The 22,439-nt window shown below is 42.7% G+C and overlaps 1 protein-coding gene across 4 annotated transcripts in view; it reads left to right on the plus strand.

The window, feature by feature from the left end:
- RUNX1 (RUNX family transcription factor 1) overlaps positions 1-22,439 on the plus strand; it is a 219,900-nt gene that overhangs the window by 115,483 nt on the left and 81,978 nt on the right. For all 4 annotated transcript variants that reach the window (XM_038421705.2, XM_043507725.1, XM_043507721.1 and 1 more), the window contains exons 3-4: positions 12,274-12,527; positions 18,151-18,307. In XM_038421705.2, coding sequence (XP_038277633.1) covers positions 12,274-12,527; positions 18,151-18,307 — 411 coding nt within the window. The remainder of the gene's footprint in view (positions 1-12,273; positions 12,528-18,150; positions 18,308-22,439) is intronic.

Raw genomic sequence — 22,439 nt, forward strand, 5'->3', positions numbered from 1 at the left:
TGTAGGATGTGAATACAAGGGTGTATTCCATCACACTAAAGGTAATAGTCAATGTGAGAAAAGGTGGCAGAATCTGTCCTGTGCTACATACACTCATTTTTGTGAGAAATGTAACTGGAGCTAAGACTTATGTTGCGTATTTACCTCACTCTGCAGTTCCTAGGTGTTGCCAAGATGTCAGAGGGTAAGTAATCTTCTACATTACATCTTCTATTGTAATTGAAATCACAAAGTGGGTTAGAGACAGAATGGCAGCCTTATATCTCAGCCAATAAAACTGAAGCTGAGGCTCATGATGTAATCACTTGTTATTGTGTGTCTTATCCACACTTTCCTTGAACTCCAGGAAGAGCACAAAGCACAATCAATTTCCATGATGCTTACTTGTGAAACTTTGAAAATGCTAAGCAAATTCACTGAGGAGAGCTTTCTACTATGGGCAGCTAAGTGAAGGAGTTGCCAGTATTCACCTTGTCTCCTCACCCTAGAACCAGTGTACAAGATGTGGAGGGAGAAAGAAAGGGGAGAACGCAATTCACTCTGTCCTTGCAACCACAGTATATGAAATCCCATCAAAAGCCTAAACCTTACAATGAACTCATGTAGGCTGATATTATGTAAACCTGGGTATAGAAAGGTGCCATTGAAATCACTAGGTGTGAAAGATGTTATCTATACTAACAGAGGCATGTAACTCACAGTATAATGGTACACAGTCCTCATTTAAGTCTTCAAAACCAGCTGCCACACATACACAGTAGTAATTATTCAGGTTACTCACTTCCATGCTTTCTACACCCCACACTCCTATATATCTCAAGTAACTGGGCTTCTACTCTCAGATTAGCTACAATATTATAATATTAAAGGCAAATTCTTTATTCAGCCTTTTATTTTCTTGCTTTTGAGCTGTGCAAAGAAAGAAATTATCAAAAACCAGAGAGTATTTTTATAAGTTCATTTTTAGAGTATCTGTAAATTGGCTTAAAATCATTAGGGCTTCCAAGTCATCGTTCATCACTGCATTTTTGGGCACCACGCCAACTAGTTCTAAATTTTCTCTGTAAAGATGCTTCTCAAGCTGTGACTTGGAAAGTTCAAGTGATGTTGCAGCATATTCCACTGTCTATTTGATCTTATGATCAGAATTGTCCTTGCTCTTAAAACTGACATTATTTTACTTCAGTTTGCATCTGTTATTTCTTGTCTTACCATTTTTAAACTAATGAAAACAGTTCCTCCCCTTCCTTTTTATAGTACCCTTTTATGTACTTGTAAACCTCAGTCATGCTGTCCCCTTTGGCTTTCTTTTTTTACCTCAAATATATGGATATATTGTATTCCTTTAATCTTTCCTTATAGGTAGTCCCTTCCAGACCTTTAATCACTGTAGTTGCCCTTCTCTGGAATCTCCTTCATTTACTGATATATAGCCAATAGTATGATGCCCAGAACTAAATGCATTGCTCCTGCTGTGATCTGAGTGCTGAGAAAGGGGGGAATAATTGCCTCCTTGGTCTTAGATGTGATCCCTCTATTTATGCATTTCAAAACAGCACTTCTCTGCTTTGTCTACAGCATTGCCTTGAGTAACCAACTTTATGTTTTTTAAGTTGCATCCAACCTGCATTTCAAATTTCTAGCCAACACAATATGGAATGCCCAAATTAGAAACTGCAGAAGAATGGCTTTGCAATGGAAACTTTGACCAATCCTTCACTGCAGCATGCCAGTTTATGGATATCAATGTAGTACACAAAGTACAAATATCCTGTATATAAAAAGTTTATAGTATATGTAGGGCCAGCTTATGACTTGAGCTACATCTATGTGCAATGGACTAAAAAGGAGTAAGAGCGCCCCTTGCCCCTGCCTGGGCTATGCAGATCTTGGATCTGGGCATGCTGGTGTCTGCATGGACTGCACACCACGTTACTCTCACACACCCTGAAGCCGGTGAGCGGGGAGCAGCCAGGAATGAGCAGAACCTTAGCTTTGATCCCTAACAAACCTGCCAGAAAAGTTGAGCCAGCATTGGGGAGTATCCATAATTGACTGCTGGTATAGTCCAGCAGCAAATTACTATACCTTTGCCTCCTCCTTGGAGAAAAGAGGAATCAGGGAGTGGATTGTGCCTCAGAAGAGTGTCTCTGAGACAGAGTACCTCCTGGGGGGCCACCCAGGATTTACACAGAGTTTACACAGAGCTGTGCCTAATCGAGCCTTGAATTATATCAACTTTTTTTTTTTAAAGCAGCAGATCCAGTGTTCAGGATACTCATTGTAAAAGCAATAAGTAGGACCAATGTCCCACCTCTGAAATCTCCCCACAATTGAGCTCTTCCCTACTCTCGCCTATCAACTCTTTCCTTCCCACGGGGAAAGCCTGGAAGAACAAATGGGCATGTCACTGCCTGCTGAAGGTGAACAAATCTGGGGTTTGATGCAGAAAGCATATTCCACAGATGAGAATCTCTCCCTGAACATAAGGGTACCCCCCCCCCAGGCCTACACCAAGGGAGGGGGCTAGTTTGAGCGCCTCAAAAGAAAGAAAGACTTTTTAACCAACACGGCTTTCAACTAAGAGCTGCACCTTCTGAATGGTCTTAAAGTGTAATAATAATAATCATTAATAATGCTGCACACTCGCATAGCCTTTTTCATCTGTAGATCTCAATGGGTTTTACAAAGATGTCTTAATCCCCATTTTGCAGATGGGGACAGTGATTTGCCCAAGACTTAGCTTCCTGTAAAGCATATTACAGTAACAGAGTCTTGAAGTGACAAAAGCATTGGTCACTCCAGCCAGGGTCACATCCAAAAGAAAAAGTGACAAACTTCTGGTCAAGAGTAAATAATACAATGTGCTCTTGGCCACTGTTGGCACTTGTATATTCAAAAATGGTTGGGGATTCAATAATATTCCCTTTGCTGCAAACCTGATCAAAAAAAAGTTAGGCAGATGTCCAGAGGTCATATCAACTGTGCCATTTCTCTAGTTGGCTCCCCGACATACCTGCACAACCTCAGCCTTGCCTGGGTTGAATTGCAGCCAAGTTACCCTCTTCCAAGCCAAAGTTCTGGCATAACAATAGATAAGTACCAGCCAGTCCAATTAAATATATAGAGCAAAATGTCTTCCACATATTGGAGACCTCACATCCTATTTCATCTCTCATACACATTACCTTACTTTGATTAAATATATATATTTCAATGTGTACACACGGCCATTGTGGGATATAGTGAGGATTACATGGCTATAACTATAGAATACTACTTTTCTCAATGCTGTATTTAATCATAAAACTCAAAGGCAAGCAACACAAACATATTTTAATATGTTAAATTACACAGTAATTGTTTTTAGCCAATTAAATCAGACTACTCGTGATAAGAATTGCTATTCTTAACATTAAGTGTTTGCAGGATCAGTTGTAAAGGCCTGATCCTAAAAACTCTTACTCACATGAGCAGTCCTTCAACATATCACATGTAGAAGCAAAGACTTCTCACATAATTAAGAGTTTTTGGCAAGAGGGCCTTAACAGACAAACTAAACAATTCAGACACAAAATGTACTAACTGACCCAGAGAATAGTTCTATTTTAGGCCCCAATCCTTCAAACAATTAAGCATGTGTATAATTTTATTCATATGAGCAGTCCCATTAATTTCACTGGGACCACTGCCCAGAGTGAAGTTACACAGGTGTGTAAGTGTTTGCAGGATTGGGAACTGGAGCCTTTGTTGTTGTTGTTGTTTTAGTTTGTACTTTTATTTTATATGGGCCAATTCTGTTAAGGTCTACATCTTTTTTCATTTCACAATATTTTTTCTTGCTCTTTTTCTTCTGTAAAATATGCTCAAAACCACATGCATTTAAGCTATTCAGAACAAGTATCTTTTTCTTCATGTTTGCCTTTGGAGTATTTGCATGCAGCAGCTGTAACTTACATTGCATTCAAGCTCAATTTTCCCAGTACAATTTATATTGTTTAAAATTCATCCCTAAATCTGTTTTCTCATATTTCCAAAGCTTTTGCTTAACTGTATTAGTTTAAAAAGCTCAGTACTTTGTGGTCTAGCAATCCTGTGTGACAGAAGCAACCCATAGTGGCTAGAGAGTCATATGTGGTTTCAGAGTAGCAGCCGTGTTAGTCTGTATTCACAAAAAGAAAAGGTGGCACCTTAGAGACTAACAAATGCATTCCGATGCATCCGATGAAGTGAGCTGTAGCTCACGAAAGCTTATGCTCAAATAAATTTGGCAGTCTCTAAGGTGCCACAAGTACTCCTTTTCTATTTGTGGTTTGTTTACAGCTGTAATAAATTGATGTTAAAATACAAATATAAGCAGTGCAGTATGCTATCTGTTTATCATTAAAATACAAGTTGTGTTCTGAACTGATTCTTATACATAACCTTTGCAATATCATATGACAATTCTTAGCCTTTGGAATACTAAGAAAGATTATGTTAGCAAAAAATATTGCCTAATATATGTATAATTTGCCTTCATATATAACAACCATCATTTCACTAGTAGTTGTCATTTTATTCATGCAGCCTGTTTATTGCATTAACTTCTATTCTTTCAGAGTATTTACACAGAATAATTCCACCTAGAGATTTTCACCGTGCAGTGGATTCAAATTATATGTCTCTGTTCATCACACACGGATCAGTAAAATGGAAGATGATAAACTGAATTAACCAAAAGATTAAAACATTCTTACTGCTGCCTTAACCCTAACAGACATGTAATATACAACATTCAAGTTCAACTTTATCAATTATCTCCATCACAGTATTTACCACATCCACTCCACATCTTATAGGACTCCTTGTTACAGCTTATTTTAATATAAAGCCTGGCTTCAAGCTATTTAAAATGCTTTATTATTACTCTTGGTTTAGTAATACATTTCTTTTCAACATGGATAATGCCAGCTAAATGGTGCAGGGTTATAAGGATGAAATATTTCCTATGTCTTCTATTAAACATGGAAATTTTATGTTTCCATTTTCATTTGTGTTTTTATTTCATTTCCATTTCAACTGACTAAATTAGATTAAGAAAGGATCACTAATGAGTGAAATTCAGCTCAGTTTACTAATGAATCCTAAAACTAAAGTGCCTCTCAACCACCTGACTAAAGCTGAAGAATCCTACTTGGTCTAAAAAACAATCAAATTCTGTCGATGTATGTATTGTAATATGTACAAATATGCAGATGTTACCTCACTGAAATGATTCTCCTTATCTATTCAATGCCTATAAAAAGGTTATCCACCACTAATATATCCCATATGTAATAAACATAGTAAACTGTATTTTAAAAATCCCCACTTGCCTTTTTAATTGCTCCTAAAAATATAACGAAAATAGATCAGAAGTAATTTAGACTCGGGATAATTTAGCACAGGGGAAAGTTGTACAGTAAACAGTTCACTGCAATGATTTAACACTACAAGCGGCAGAATTTAAAAAAAAAAAAATACACAAAATGTGTTCTTGTTAAATGATGAGGTTTTTAAAAGCTTTTTTATTAAACGCGGGACCCTGGAACTCCTTAATAGGCATCTTTAGTAATCCATGTGTCCTTCATTCGCTTTGTTACTTAAGGACGGTGTTTTGCATTTGCCACTGAAGGTTGTGTTAAGATGCGGGGTTGTGAACCGATTTCGAACGACTATCAAGATCCCTACCCTGCTAGTGCTGAGGGGAAATACTGGGATTGCATCCCCTCTATAGCCTACTGGGGAAAAAATGGAAGCCGTAGAGCGACGAGAAGCCGTTCCGAAACGCAACTGTTGTTCTCTGCCATTGAAAGCGATAGAAAGAACTGCGTCCGTCCGACGGGGGAGCGAGTTTTCGTTAGGGGACGGGACGCGCTGGGAGAGCGTGCAGCTCCGGCCGGGGCCCTTTGGCGGCCAGGAAAGGGGCAATTGCAGCCGCTGGGAGGCAGCGCGCGTTGGGCGGGAAGCGGGCGCCTGGAAATATGACAGGTGGGAACGCTCCTTCGCGCAACAACGGAGCAGGTTTAAAACACATGGCTAGCCAATTTGCAAGACCACAGGCTGCGCTCATCTCTGTTGAATTAAATAGCCATCGGAAGCCTTCCGCGGAGGTGTACGGACTAACCAAATAGGCGGCATATTAGGCATTAAATGCCCCCCCCCCCCCGCCCCCGTGAACGTGCTCATGAAGGGCAAGAATTTCCCGCCTCTGGGAAGAAAAGGAGTACTTGTGGCACATCGGAATGGCATCGGAATGCATCCGAGGCAGGGAGCTGGAGCTCACGAAAGCTTCTGCTCTAATAAATGTGTCCGTCTCTCAGGCGCCCCAAGTCCTCCTTTCCTTTTTGCCAATACAGACTAACGCGGCTGCTGCTCTGAAACCGCCTCTGGGAGAATTACACAGAGACATAACCCGCGTTCGCTTCGTTTTGCGTAAACCAGATCGGGGGCAACGTTAGCGCTTTCCCGTTTGTTACAGAAAGAAAGAAAGAAAAGTATTCCTGTCGCCAGCCTTGTGAGGCTCCTCGCCCGGGCTCCGGTTGCGTGGGCAGGGGAAGCGTTAGCCACGTTGAACTTTTCCCGCCTGTGAAATGAACAGGAGGGCGCTGGAGCCGGGCAACGGCTGGCTACTGAGCCGGCGGGCTGGGCAGTGTGGAATGTGCCCCCTTCCGTAACGCGGGGCGGCGGGGGGCACACGCCATCCTAACCCCGCTGCTTTCGAGCGGGGAGCTGCTGGCTTGCGCTGCGCCCCTCGCCGCACCCCAGGCTTGGCTGGCGCAGGGGACGCAGCGCGCAACGAGATCTCCCTGCTTGAGCTGGCCGCAGGGGCCACGACCGAGGAGGGCTGTGGCCGCGGCTAAACCCGCCTAACACGGGTGTTCCCCTCGCTGCCACGTCTTCTCCCCCGCAGGGCGGGCGCTGCCAGGGGCGCTGCGAGTGGAACCCCCCGGGGATCCACCCGCTCCCAGCCCTTCCCCGCTTCCCGGCTTGTCAGGTCTGGAGGGGGGAGCTGGTGAACCCCTCCCAGCGGCGGGCCCCACCCTGGCTGGCTGAGCCGCCCGCGGCGAGGATCGCTCTCTACCAGTTCGTACCCGCTCAGTATTGCCACACTGGCTGAGGTAACCTGGGGGGAGAAGCGTTTCGCCCGGAGCCCGGCTCAGCGAGCGCTAGATCCTGGACAGCGTTCACCGCCCGGACTCCTTGATTCTGCCCGGGATCTGCTCTCGGGCAGCCTTTCTGGGGGATGGGAGGGGGGGGTGTCTCGGGCAGCCCCTGTGCGCGTGTGTGTAGCCCGTGCAGAAAGACCGGGCCTAGCGCCGGCGTGTTTCGCGCCGGAGCGGGCTGAGCGGATGCGGCTCCCTGCACGTGCCGCGCCCGCTTGCCCTCCCGCACGGGGCAAAGGACGGCCGGGCTCGCTCCCCGCCCGCGCCCTGCGGCTTCGCAGGAGAGTGCCGAGGAAAAAGGGCTGTTGGCCCCCTCTACTGTCCGCTCCGCGCTGCTGCAGGGCCTGGCGCGTGGGGGCGGTGCAGCGCCCCCGCCTTCCCCGGAGTTTATTTGCTCTTTGCTTTTGCATGAGGGGTTTGGCTTGATGCTTTGTTTGGTTTTTTGTTTTTTTTTTTTCTTCCCCCGATTGCGCAACAAACCGTAGGCAGCTCTGAGACTCCAGGAACAAGCCTTCAGCTTGCTTCCTCTTTGCTGTTAAAGGCAGGGCCTGTTACCACAGTTCAGCTTTTAGCAATGGTTCTTATTAACTAACGTGCCTGCTCCCCCACTTCCCCTCAGGCATTGGGGGACCAGCTGTTGTTGCTTCTCCTCATTCCTGTTCTGAACTGCTGCCCCCTCTCCCCCTGCACCATACCCCATATACCCCTGTGCGGGACCAACTGCTGGGCCCTCCCTTGCTGCTGAGGTCAGGACTGGGATGGAGTGTAAGGAAATAGCCCCCGATGGGACACAGAGAGAGAAGGGAAGGAGCAGCTTCAGTCTCCTGCAAGCGGGGGAAGCAGGAAGGAAGGAGAGGACAACTTTGTGGCCTCTAGGCCCCTGGGGCATCTCCTGGGAAGGATAAGGAGGCACAGACAGGGCTGTTATCTCAAAGGAGTGCTAGCTCTGGCATGGTGTAATTTGATTAAATCATTAGCACAGTTTTAGGTCTTGGCTTGTTTAAATGCTGCTGATGGCAAGGAGGGTATGGGCCAAACAGTGTCTGCCGAGTGGCTATGTTAGATCATGTTGGCCTTGTCTATACTTGCCATTTTCCCCACAAAATGTCACATCTTTGCTCCCACTAATTCAGCTCCCCCAGCTCTATCAGCAGAAGGAGCACTAGTGTAGAAAAAGCACCAGCAGAAGCCCACCTTGGTAACCCTTGTTTTATCTAGCTCGCAAGGGTATGAAATTTCAGGGAGGCCAGGCTAGCCAGGACATAGCCATGAGAGAGGGCAGCTGGGGCTGGGCCCAGAGCAGCTTTGCAGCACCCTCTGCTAGGAGTGATTCCTATTTGGCAAAGGGCAACAGCTTAAAAAAATCAGAAGAAAAACCAAACTAAACCCATGCCATCAATGTCCACAGTGAAATGCTACAAACAGAAATCCCACTACTTCCATTTTGACCATGGGCAGTCTAACAACCTGGCTTACCCTCCTGTCCGGAAATAAGCAGGACTTGTCAAGGAAAATACCCTGTATGTAGGGTGGCCAATGCTGTGCTTCCTGTTTGAAAATTGGAGAACTGTGTTTTAGAAGGTTTCAGAGTAGCAGCCGTGTTAGTCTGTATTCGCAAAAAGAAAAGGAGTACTTGTGGCACCTTAGAGACTAACAAATTTATTAGAGCATAAGCTTTCGTGAGCTACAGCTCACTTCATCGGATGCATGAAGTGAGCTGTAGCTCACGAAAGCTTATGCTCTAATAAATTTGTTAGTCTCTAAGGTGCCACAAGTACTCCTTTTCTTTTTGTGTTTTAGAAGTGACTGGATCACCGACCCCACCATGGTAGTGCAGAGGGGACTATTTTTTGGCTGGGTCTATGACTTGAGCTGTGACTATGGCACTACCAGAGCGGTCATACAGGGACAGATCCTGAGAGGGAGAGGCCGAAGGGCACTATAATGGTAGTTTTGAGAGGAAGAGTAGGGGCCCCTAGCTGTTGCTAGACTGGAGATGAGTCACTGGGCTCTCAGGGGTGGTAGGAGATCCTAAACAGGCCAGGTGAAAGGACAGTTGGAACAAACTGCTGTGGTTAAAAAAAAAAAAAGTGAATGCTTGTGCAAGCTGTAGTTTGCTGGTCCCACAATGTTACTCAAACCTCATTTATCTTGGGACTGTGTAACAGCAGGAGGGCATGGTGGGAACACAGGTAGGGCCATTCGCCCCTGCATTGCCATATCCCCTTTCTGGCTGAATATTTTGTGACTGAAATAGCATAATTTGTGCCTTTTTAAAACGTGATTTGCAGGTGTATCTATGGTGGCCATTTGCCAAAGACTGCAAGTGTCCTGCCCTCCCCTGTGGAAGAGATTCTAGAGAGACAAGGTGGGTGAGGTAATAGCTTTTATGGGACAAGCTTCTGTTGGTGAGCAAGACACGTTTCCAGCTACACAAGGCTCTTCTTCAGGTCTGGATTCTATGCAGACACTGTGCATATGTTAAAAGCCCAGGAGTATGGAGGACATAGAAATTGTGTAAACCTGAAAGCACCCTAGAGGGAGGGAGGAAGAAGTGACAGATTAAACTGGTTTCAGAGTAGCAGCCGTGTTAGTCTGTATTCGCAAAAAGAAAAGGAGTACTTGTGGCACCTTAGAGACTAACAAATTTATTAGAGCATAAGCTTTCGTGAGCTACAGCTCACTTCATCGGATGAAGTGAGCTGTAGCTCACGAAAGCTTATGCTCTAATAAATTTGTTAGATTAAACTGGGATACCCTTGCAAAATTGTGTTTGTCCAGACTGTGTATTTTGGGGTGAGTGCAAATATCATTACTCATTTCAATATAGTCAGTCATCCTGATAAAGTTCAAGTGATTATATTTGGTGCCTGGGAGAGTCATTTTTCAAGGCAAGGCTGATTATGTACTGTTAACCCTGCCCGAAGCAACGTCCCAGGGACCCACCAATCAATTGCCTAGTAGAGGTGGTCTTTAAATGTAGTTCAGACAAAACTGCAGTGAAGCCCGAGGGGGAGGGGGGATTCTGAAGGGCTGGCTTAGGCTAGGGGGTTGCTTGTCAGTTGCCATTCTCGGTGCTGGTGTCACTGCAGATAATATCCTTTAGCAAACCACAGGCAGGGAGCTGAGTGCATTATGCACAGGGCTGCTGCCGCTGCCCCCGCAGTCGCTGTTTGCGGTGGGGGTCTGAGGAGCACCAGCAGCCGCACATGGTCTCTGTCTCTGTGTGCGTGTGTGTGTATTGTGGTGGCCGCGGCATCCCATTGACACTCGGGCTCTTTACAGTAGCTCCGGCGGCAGCGCCCGGGCCAATTCCAGGAGCCCCCGGACTGCGGCCGCGCCCTGGCTGATACCGGAAAGGGATCTGATTGGCCGGAGTCCTCCCCATATGCAAAAGAGCTAAGGGAATGACATTCCTCCGCACTCTTACAGTAAAAGCAAATTCATTTCCAGTCAATCTCCATTCATAGAGCCAGAAGGGCGCAAGGGAGGAGGGAGGACCAGGCTTTCCAGATCAGCAGGAGCAAACAAACAGCTCCTCACAGAAGGTCATAAAGCTGTAGAGCCCGTGTTCAGTAGGCAGCCAGGAGGACGCTTTCCCTTTGGGTCCTGTGACCACGTGAAGACGTTCAAGATCTCCCAGCTTTGGAAATGGGCTTTTTTCTGAGCTATCTTCTGGGCTGGATATTTTAACTTCTACCGCGTCTGTGAACTTTTGTCATTGTTCTGTGTGAGCGAGTGCTACAGCTCCTCTCTCTTTTGGGAAGGGACGCTCGCAGTCCTTTGCAAGCAGACATTAGTGTTTACTTGCCAGCTTTCGGTATCGATCTCGTTGAGTTGAGGCGAAAAGAGAAAAAGCGTGTCTCCGAAAGCACAGTTCCACCTGCTCTGGTTAAAATATCGTCAAGCAGCTGGCTGCTGTGGCCGAATTAGAGGAAGATTGTCTCAGAGATTGCCAAAAAAAAAAAAAAAAAAGTTGACTGACTCACCAAACTGCTGCAGACTGTTGGTTGACTTCTGAAGAGTGTGTGTGTGTGTGTGAGAGAGAGAGAAAGCGAGAGCGAGAGCGAGCTGTTGCACACCCCAAACCACAGAGAGAACCCACAACTTAACCACCATCCCCAAACCCACGTTTTCACGTGTGGACTTTTTAGCCTCAGAGCTTGAGATCGGCTGCCACCTTTCCAAGACTTTATGAGAGACTCTGTACCAAAGGCATTTATATCGAGATTGAATTCCTTGCACTGAACATTTTTTTTCAAAATTACTGACAGATCATGACACGAGTACTTCTCGAGCAACGCAAGTCAAACTACTGAAGCTGATTTTCAAGGCTACTTTAAAAAAAAAAACAAAACAAAACCCTGCAGAGACCATTAATGGATTTCTGTTGTGTTTAAATTCTCTCCAGATTATACTGTAAATATTTGATGAAGTACAGTATATGCGTGTGTCTGTGTATAGATACATTGTTATAGTCAGCTGAGCTTTGAAAATCCTAGTTCGCGCATTGTATTCTTTGAAAACTGAAGCCGATTTTCGCCATTTTTGAGAGCGGCTGTTGTCTATGGATACTGATGTATTTTGTATTCTATTGGGACTTTAGAAAAATCACCTGGAAGAAACTGATAGGGAATTAACTCCTGGGAAGCCCCAGGTTTTGCTTGTGTGTCTGAACGTGTGTTTTAGCTTTCCCTTGCCTACACATTTCCTCGGTGTGCGGGATTTTTGGAGGGCGCTTTGCCTCTAATAATGCTTGTACCAGCCAAAGACTAAATGTGCAGCCCTCACAGTAAACCCCCGTGCGGAAGATTGTTTCGATTACTGGATTAACTCTTCTGTTTCGCGGGCCCAGGAAGCCAAAGAGTTAAAGCTCAGTTTATTCGCTGCCTCAAACTGATCGGCAAAATTAACTTTGGGGCCAGGCATAGAAACGACCCCCCCCCCCTCCCCATGCTAAGCCTGTAGCCGTTTATCCTGGTCTCCAGAGGGTGATCGCTGAAGAGTTACACTCCTGTCGCTGCTTTGTAAGAACTCTTGGGAGATTTTTCACTCAACAGGCTTGTTGTGATGCGTATCCCCGTAGATACCAGCACCAGCCGCCGCTTCACGCCGCCCTCCACCACACTGAGCCCGGGGAAGATGAGCGAGGCGCTCCCGCTGGCTGGCCAGGAGAACAGCGGCGCCCTGGTGGGGAAGCTGAGAAGTGCAGACCGCAGCATGGTGGAGGTGCTAGCGGATCACCCCGGGGAGCTGGTCCGCACTGACAGCCCCAACTTCCTCTGCTCCGTGCTCCCAACGCACTGGAGGTGCAACAAGACGCTGCCGATTGCTTTCAAGGTATTTGGCCTTTCCACACTTCTCTGGGGGAGGCATTAAACCGGGGGGAGAGGGAGGAACAGTGGAAGCCGGGTAGAGTGACCAGATAGCAAGTGTGAAAAATCAGGATCGGGGTGGGGGGTAATAGGCCTCTATATAAGAAAAAGCCCCAAATATAGGGACTGTCCCTATAAAATCGGGACATCTGGTCACCCTAGAGCTGGGGGTGAATTGGGACAATGTACAAACTCCTCTGCTGTGACTAGACTAGACTAGAAACGCAGCGTGCATGTCATGTAACTCCTTCCCGGATGGGGGGCTGTTAATCTGGCCCCCTTCGAGCACAGCTCGCGGAGTCTGGAGATGTGTTTTAGGCGTAGTCCCACCTAAGGAGGCCGGAGTTGCTGTAGGGACCGGCTCTGTGTATCCTGATTCGCTGTATTGCCCTTTATGCACCGGTGAGTATAGCGGGCCCTCCTGTTTATCAGTATTAGCCTACTGATTTGCTAAAGAGTCACTTGGTAGAGCTGGGAGAAGGGGAGCGTGGGGGCAGGACACTGGCTTTGGAGACTCTCTCTCCAAGCGGTCTGTCTCTTCATCTCATTCATAAACATACCATTCAGGAGTGGTTCTATAAAAAGCAAAGAACAAGGAGCTGAGTGTGTCTCGCTAACTTGTGCAACACAATCAATCACAGGGTGGATACAAGTATCACTAGCCTAAAATGACCCTTTCTGGACTGTAGTGTGTTTTGTACATAGAAATAACCCACGACAATGGGAACTGGACGCTTTTAAAACATCGGAGTTTGGGGTACTTCTGGATTAATATGTTCGCAAGACCATAAAGTACTACAGGCCACAATGTTCAAAGTCTGGTGTCTGAAGTTTCGCACTTACACTGCGTTGAAGGCGCCTAAAGAATGGAAGCTCAGAGGTGCCAAGTCCCCATTTGTGTAGAGTGGCAGGTCCTCATCCCTGTTAGAAGTCAAGTCTTTTTTATTTTGGTACCTAATTTAGGTAGCGGTTTGTTCTGGGCGGATAGTGAGTTAGAAAATAATCCGTTTGTTGCTAACTATATCAGTGTTTTTCCAGATTCTTTTTTAACTGAGCCCACCTTTGGCAGATCCATCTATGAAAAGTGCTGGCTTTTCTTCTGCTAGAAGTCACTAAACCTCAACGGGTCGAAACAATAGCGTAAGGCCACTTATTTAGGAATGCTCAGTTCGCACGAAAAGGATGCATGATCTTGCGGTTTCATAGACCATCAACTTTCCACCGAGGGTGGTGGTTTAAAATTAACCGGAGAGAAGTTTAGAAGCTCTTTTTCTCTTTTGATTTTTTTCGTACTTGGGGTTGCTGTTGTACACTTACCCAGCCTGTCTTAAAACGCCTGACCTTTCCCTTAAAACAAAAACAAAGAAACAAAAACCCGAAAGTGTAAAACTTTAACAGGACCCCATCTAAGACAGATGCTTGTTCTATATGCTGAAATCGACCCCACTAAAGTTTTGTGTCTGCCTCCCTGGATAATCAGTACAATGTGTCTTTACAATCAAGAAGAGTAATGAATGTAGATTACATTTAGAATATAATTGCTGCAGCTTTTCTTGTCTACATGGTCCGATTTCCTCTTATTTGGATTCAAGTATTCAGTCCCCCTTGCCCGCTTTAAAAAAAAAAGACTTTAACCTATAAATAATTTCTTTATAATGCTGAACTCCCTGCCGTTGATTTATATGTTTCCAACCATGAAAAAAAAAAAGGTTTTAATTGTCTCCAAGGATGAGCCCCTGTTAGGGTGTAGCTCCCCAAAAGCCTTTAATGGCGTTAAATGGTTACATTTAAGATTGGGAGTAGGACAGTCTGAATCAGCCCGTTCCTTTCCACGGGACAGGCTTCTCTCCACCAAGTTCACCGCTGCCAAACCAGACCAGAGCAGTATCCATTTGATGATGTGGGGTAATCAGTTGAGCTCTTAAGCCTTAATACGTATCAGAACAGGGCTTTAGGATAAGTACAAGTGTTTATTTTGCCTACTGAGGGTTTTGTTTAGGAATAGAGGGGAGAGGTGGGAGAAAGGAAGGTCAAGTCGGAATGATCAATTCCGAAAACCAAATCCCCCTTCACACACTGCCATGAATTTTTCTACCATTCACCATACTAAACTGTACACAACTGCAGCGGAGTAGCTGGGACGCCGTAACACGACAACGTTATTGCTTTAAAATAGACTGAACCCCCCGCTCCCCGGATCCTAGAGAAGCGAAGGCTGGAAATCTGGCTGATACTTTTGACTTCACTTCTTCTATTTCGATGCGCTCTTCGGCGCAGGCTGCCCAGCGTGGCGCGCTTGAAACCTTTTCATCTTGCCCTGTATTGGAAGGCGAATGAAGCAATAATGTGACTAAAATACCCAGCGCCTGCCCCGCTCCTTCTAAACGTGGACCGAGCGCACAGTGTTTCCACCCTGCCCCCTTTTCTCCCCTAGCGCCTCTGAACTGTTGCGGTCTGGTCCCAGCTAGAGCGGAGAGCTCAGCTGCTGAAAGGGATCAGTTCCGCGCCCCCGTGTCTGAGCGGCTCCTTGTTACTGGGATGCTTGAATGGAGAGAGCGCTCCTCTCAGCCAGGTGAATGGCCAGGCTTGGAGGAGTGGATTGACGGGGTGCCCTGCCCTCAGCTTCTCTTCTGTTGGGAACTCGCGCGTTATGTTTTAAATGGCTAGCCCCTTGCTACTTTTGCAAGCAAAGCAGGGGAGCCAAACGCTCTAACCCGACAAAGATTATTCGTTTCTAGCATTAAACCACACACCCACCCCAGCCAAGGTGCAGCGTTTCCTGGTGAACCTCTGAAATCCTACGGCTTGACAGGTTTCAGAGTAGCAGCCGTGTTAGTCCGTAGCCGCACAAAGAAACAGAGGACATGTGGCACCTTAGAGTCCACCTGCTTTCTGACTCGCTCTGCAGCTCCGCCCCCCTGTTCACCACCACCCAAACTCCCCGGCTAGAGGGAACTGCAGGGGAATGCGACCTGAAATATTTGACTGATTATAAAAGCAAACACAGTCTGATTGTAAAGATTCCTGTGTTTTCCAAAGGTCCCTTTTGAAAGTATTCCGATCCATCTGAAAATAATCTATATCGTGCGAGAACTGGGTAACACATAATACCTAGTTACACAGAGTTCGGTTCAAATCATCTATATACTGCCAAGATCCTATGCTCACATATAGGAGTGGGATTTGTAGGGTACTTGGTAATATTCATTGTACCAATACAAACCAAGAGATTTCTGCAAATTGATATGCCCTCTGTCCCCCTATGCTTACACTCCAAACAATAAAATAAGATAGATTTTTTTTTAAAAAAAATCACTTATTGCATATAGTCTTTAGAATCACAATTCCATTTTAAACCAAAAACATCCAGGATTTTCTTTCAAAATAAAGGAAAGTTATAAGGAATTTAAATATTGTAAATTGCAATTATTGATGCAGATTAACAATAAATTGTAATATAGATTTATTGTTCAACATACAGTTAGGAAATCATCTGAATCCTAATTTAAGAGACCAACTTTGTTTGGTTGATGGACCAAGATTGGGAGGTTTAGGTGTGCTGTGGCATGGGTTTGCTGATATTCTGAAGATATAGTTTTAAAAGCTGAACAGTAAAACAAAATACTAGATATCTCCAGTCAGTAAGTTCCTACTTATCTGTTTAGTCTGTTTTATAATGTAAATGTTTGTATTTCGTCAGTGCCTCTCGTTTATGACTTTTCATTCCAGTTTTTCTTCTGTGTGTACGCACATAAGTTTTATATATTATTTTTATAGTAGTTTCTTCAAATAGCTTATCATAGAAGTTGTCTTTGGTGAATTATAAATATGGTGAATTTCAAACATATTCTTTTTCAATGTAAGAGCATTATCTCAGTAATTCATGAAGGTTTGTTCTCCGCTTAATATATGTGTGCATAATTCCTTAAATTATCACACAAATACTCATGTAAAATGGGGTTTTCCTATATGTTTTTCCTTATATCTGAAGACTTTAATATATGTAGAATAATTATTTTATTACAGGCTTTTTAAAAAAAACTTGGTAAGCTCATCAGGTTCATGATTGTGGATTTTGAGAGCCAAATTGCCACACCACATAACAGTCTGGAGCGAGAAAACATTGCATGCAAGAACAGGAGGATTTGAAATACATAGAGCTGATTATATAGCATTTTTGTTGTGTACAGATGAGAACAAAAAACAAACACACGGGCTGCTGAGGAGGGCTGGGGAAGAGAAAGTAGAAATATATGCACAAAGAGGGAATTTCGACACAATGAGCACAACTCTATATGTGGAATCAAGAATAAGGGTTATAGACTATTTAGAACACATCAGAGAACATTAAGGTGCAGAGTGTAGCCTATGTAAGTGAAAGGGAGATCAGAGACTTCTGAATTATTATGAGTAAGAAATAAGTATAATAAAGGGAATAGGTAAAGGAGCTATGAACCTGTTCAGAAATATCAGTGTGATGTAAGAGTAACAAATAAACTGGGTTGTGAAAAGTAATGAGACATTTTAACTACATGAACATGAACTAGAAAATGATAAGAGGAAGGGAAAAAATCAAGCAGTACCTCTGAGGATGTGAAGCAGGACTACTTACTTCCTCTTAAAATCTATAAAAGAGGAAACTGAAAAGAGCTAGATTTTATTATAATCGTTATTTTATTTTATTATTTCACCAGTGTAAAACTTGTCTAAGTGAGGTCAGAACTGGGTCTTGCACAAGAGTTTAAGATGAAATTAGATACTAATATAGTTAATGAACATGAGGACCGTGACACAGTTGAGAGAAATCAGAAAAGTTGAGGCTAGAAATCTAAATGTCATATAGCACATTGTATCAGAAATGTAACATCACATATGTTCCTAAATATTAGGTGATTTTTATAAATATTGGCATTGCTGAAACACAATGGAAACATTAGTGACAGAGCTTAAGCCTTTGATTTAAATATTTTGGGTTTTATCAATTCACATTACAATTTTAACAAAGTTTGGGGACAGTTCTAATTTCATTAACTTGCTTTCTTGTTTCTAAAAGGAAAAAATAAATGGTTTTGTGAACAGTGATCAAATGTATATTTTGGGCCTGATTTCCCACAGTTTTGCACTGGTGTATCAGCATTAAAATCAATGACATTACATGACACAAAACTGGATAGACACTGTGGGGAATCAATTCTGTTATGTCCAAGAGACAATAGGCCTGATTTTGTTCTTGCACTAATTTTATACCAGTGTAATTTCTATTGATTTTGATGGAGTTATTTCCAACCTACACTGATGCAAATGAGATCAAAATCAGGTCCTGTTGTTTTGATTTATTTATGTATTGGTAAATATAAATGTATGCATGTTATGTGTATTGTACATATTTAGGTGCAATTAGGTAGTTTAGACATATATAGATACAAATATTTGTATCTTGCTCTGTAAGCTACATTTGGAAATATATCCTATTTACTCCAAGTAGCCTTTTAATTTATATAATTTGTTGCTTTTCCCCTTTTTCATCAGGTTATTTACTGATACATTTCACTTACAAAGACTGAGGATTCTTCTATTTAATCTTTCAGGTAGTGGCCTTAGGCGATGTTCCTGATGGGACACTGGTCACAGTAATGGCTGGAAATGATGAAAACTACTCTGCAGAGCTCAGAAATGCTACAGCTGCCATGAAAAACCAAGTAGCAAGGTTCAATGACCTCAGATTTGTGGGTAGAAGTGGAAGAGGTACGTATTTGTTCACAGCTATATTTTGACTGTTTACTACTTGAATCAAGTTTCAATTACTTAGGGACAATTTGAACACAAAATATGTCCAGCTTCAGCACAGGAGAATCCTGCAAGATCTGGCTTGTGCAGACTCTCGCAGTACAGAAACTGAGCACACATTTGTAATGTTTTACACAAGCCAATCCTCATTATGATTTACACTTCCTAATAGTGTTTTTATTTAAAAGCATATCCAAAAGACAATCATGATTGTGCCCTTAGTTACATCGGTGCAAGCTTATTAGCTTCACTGAAATCAAGGTGATTTCATCGGTGTAACTAAGGGCTGAACATAGCACCTACTTCTGATTAAATTAATTTGTGAACAGGGCCACAGCTTCAGCTGATGTAAATCAACATGACTCTAACGTCCAAAACTATGGTTGATAACTCCACTCCTAAGGGACAATGAAACTTTCTACGGTAAGGATAAAGATTGTCTGTGCAGGAGTCAGTGTTCTGGGGGGAGGGAGGGGCCGGGTCCTTCTCCTCAGGCTGTGGAATGAACTCCCTCAGGAGCTCAGGACCATTCCAGGCCTCCTCATCTTCTGCTCCAAGTGCAACTATGTGTCCTTGACTTTGCTTTCTCTAACTTTAACCATATAGCAACGTGTGTATATGTATAGGGGAGGGGGGATCTATATAGGTTTTATTTTTTATATTTTACGTATAAATTCCACCACAAAACACTCCACGGCACACACTTCTCCCCCTGGGGAGAGGAGGAGAGAACAAACACATGGCAGATGTTAGTCACATTGCTTAATGTAGGGCACTGAGATACTACAATGATGAGCATGGTATAAGAACTTGAAAAGACTAGAATGGAAGACTTCAGTGGCTGAGGATCTGGCCCTCTGTATCTCTTTGATAACTTTTAATTTCAAGTAAGACTAAAAAAGGCATCATTGCTATATGCAACAACTGAGATTTTAAAATGACATAGAAAATAATTCCATCCCAAAAGATGCTAGAATCCATAAATTATAGTATTAGCACACACACAGTTCATTAATTAACACGTGAACAGATGATACTGGGCTGATTCAATGGGAAAGACTCCCATTGACTTCAGTGGGCTTTAATTCAAGCCCGTAATCATAGAAAACACAAATTGTAAACAGCCATGTTTATATTACAAGATAATTTTTTTAACTCATCTTACACTGCTCTCCTTACTCATGTAATTAGTCCCATGGACTGTTCATGTGAATAGGGTCTGTTTGCCAGAGTAAGGATTGCTGGATCAGGCCCATAGCAGAAAAGCTGATGAAAATTTGAAAATACAGCCTTCCAGTTTTAGGTGCTAAAAAGTACTTCATATTCAGTATGCTTTCATAAAGTGCTTACAAATATATTGTTCTTCTGTTAAGTTCTTATCTTCAAGTGAAGTCAAAACATAAGGTTTGGCTGACTAAATACAATATTGTCAGTTAAGGTTAGTTCAATGTTGTAAAATGTATAAACCAAAACTGACGTTATCTGGTGCATTCAAGTAGGTTGCTTTTACTATTTTTTTGTGATCTGTTGTCTCTTTGGAACCAGACAGAGCCCTTTATGGCTTATTGTTCTTCCCCACCCCCATTTTTATTCTTCTGTGTACTCTCGAGTGACCTAGTCTCCTCTTGATGTGTGTGTGCATAACTCCTATAAACATGAATGGTGTTATAAGCATACTTCAGGAGGATTGCATAGCTGGCCCATTCCTGTTCCTTGCAAAGCTGCATATTACAATGGGAGTGAGATCAGTCTTTTGACTGTGTAAGTTACGCTGATTATAGACAGCAGAATTTATTTGCTTTTGAAATTAAGCTCGTATTTTGTACAATATTTTTTCTAATATAAAATCAGTGTGCAATTTGAGACCACCATAGCCCCTGGAATAGATTTAAAGATGAGTCATAAATTCAGAAAGCAAATGCATTGTATGTGTAAAATATCCAGCCAGGCCTGAAATGTCTTGTAGCTTCATTAGCCTGCCGTCATTCAAACCTGGTTGTTTGGGTTAGCTTCAGAATCCAGTTGGTGGTGGGGAAAACTGCAGTTTAAAATGTAGCATAGTAATTCTAAGGGAGGATAATAATAGGGTAATGCAGGGATAATTATATTCATTTACTGAAAACATAAGAGATGCTGTAATGTATAAAAGTATCAGTCATTAAACATGTTCATTTGTTATATTAAAGGTTCCACCTTTTCAGTAAATGGTATTTGCATTATGATTCAGAGATGAGTGTTTAGAAAACATTTTGAAGATTCAAATGAATAGCTGGCAAAGTGGTTGAGAAGCTAATAAAAATAGACTTGCAGTTTGGTTCCTGGCCATGCTAATGAAGCTAGAAATCACAACTGTGGTCTGTGTGATTTTTCAAGGTCAGAATTTGATAGCCGAGGGAGAACATTAATTGTCCAAAAGAAAAACCTTGTAGGGAAGATTTTTGTAACCATTTACTTTGCTAATACCTTTTGCTTGCTAATAACAATGATCATTTATATACAATTAGAAGTTTTATTTAAAAAATTCCTGTGCTTGCTGTAATATCTTAAATAAAAAAAATTATATGGGGACCTTGAATGCTACTAATCAGTATTGGAGGTTTAATCTCATAAACTCCATTAGCTATTCATATTTTGAATGAATGACTAATATATGTTTTTGTTTACTCGTATAACACTGAACTGGTTTCCAAAGGTGTGGCTTGTTTGCATTTGGGTGCATGATTTCTGATGTTATGTTCTGTTGTGTTTGCATAAAGCCTAAATAATAAGGTAGCTGCTGCATCAAAGGGCATTGCTTCTTTTGATTCTTCAATATAGGAAAATCAAGTGAAACTCTGTTTGCTGTGTAATATTTGAGCTAGGGTAAATTCAGCTCCCAACAGTGATAATGTGATGCCAATTATACATGAACAGTCATTGGAAGTTTGAGTCAGTTATTGTCATTGTGGATACCATTTGTGTGGTTTGAATTACTTGAAATCAGTACTCTGATGTAACAAAGAAGGGCTTTACACTGTGACAATTCAAGTTCATGCCTCACTTTCTCTTATGATGTGTCAGTTATCATCAGAGGTGTAAACATCACCATTAAAAACCTCACAGAAATGTTGACAATCCACTTCTCATTTTCAGAGGATAGAAAATAATCATTCTCACTAATTTTAACAATTACCCTTAATTCTTACCCTCAGTGTGCTGTAAAAGGAACGTGAGCCATTAACTATAAATATGGGTAACTATAGTTATTATTTCATGCGTCCTTGTTTAAAACCATAGGTCAGATTCTCAGCTATGTAAATTGACGATGCTCCATTGACTTTAATGGAATTACACTAGTTTATACCACTTGAGGATCTGGGCCTGTGTGCACATTGATGCCCAAGTGTGTGCCATATAGTGGCTGAAAGTTAATCAAATAACTGAATTACATTTCAATGTTCATTTTACATTTAATAGTGAAGCAACAGGCCTGTATTGCTATTGCTGGGCATACAGTGTGATGTTCATTATTTAAAAAAAAAAAAACCACTTGATTTTCTCGATACCAACACAGGAAGGTGAGAGTATCACAGATCTTCAGAAACACCAGGATGTTGTATTTAGGAGACTTGGCTTGCCCTCCAGTACAAAGCAGTTTGCATTGGAATTGGCTGATGTCCAGGATTACTATTCCTCACCCTCAGTTCAGAATGCCACTGGGAAAACCTGCCTGTCTGGCTTGTAGGTCTTACTAAGTAATTTCTAAAAGAAAAATGTAGTTTAAGGCTTAAGAACCTCTAAGTGCTTCTGCCTGACAAGCCGGTAAACATCTTTCTTTATTTTTTCTCCCAAATTTTCCCTTCACTCATTCATTTTTCAAATGTAATTATTCTGTTCCAATGCAAAATAGGTAGCTTTCTTAATATAGCTTACTATGGTGAAATAAAGCTAACATGAAAAGCCAAATACCACACAGGAAGTTCATTGGCTAAAATTAAAAAGAAATAGTTAATTTAGAGAGGGAAAGGTTCAGGATCTGGTGGCCACTACATTGTTTCCACATGGAATCATTTATCCAAATAACTGTCTGCTTTGTAGATGGCAATATTTT

Source organism: Dermochelys coriacea, chromosome 1 (assembly GCF_009764565.3).
Source record: "Dermochelys coriacea isolate rDerCor1 chromosome 1, rDerCor1.pri.v4, whole genome shotgun sequence".
NCBI lineage: Eukaryota > Metazoa > Chordata > Testudines > Dermochelyidae > Dermochelys > Dermochelys coriacea.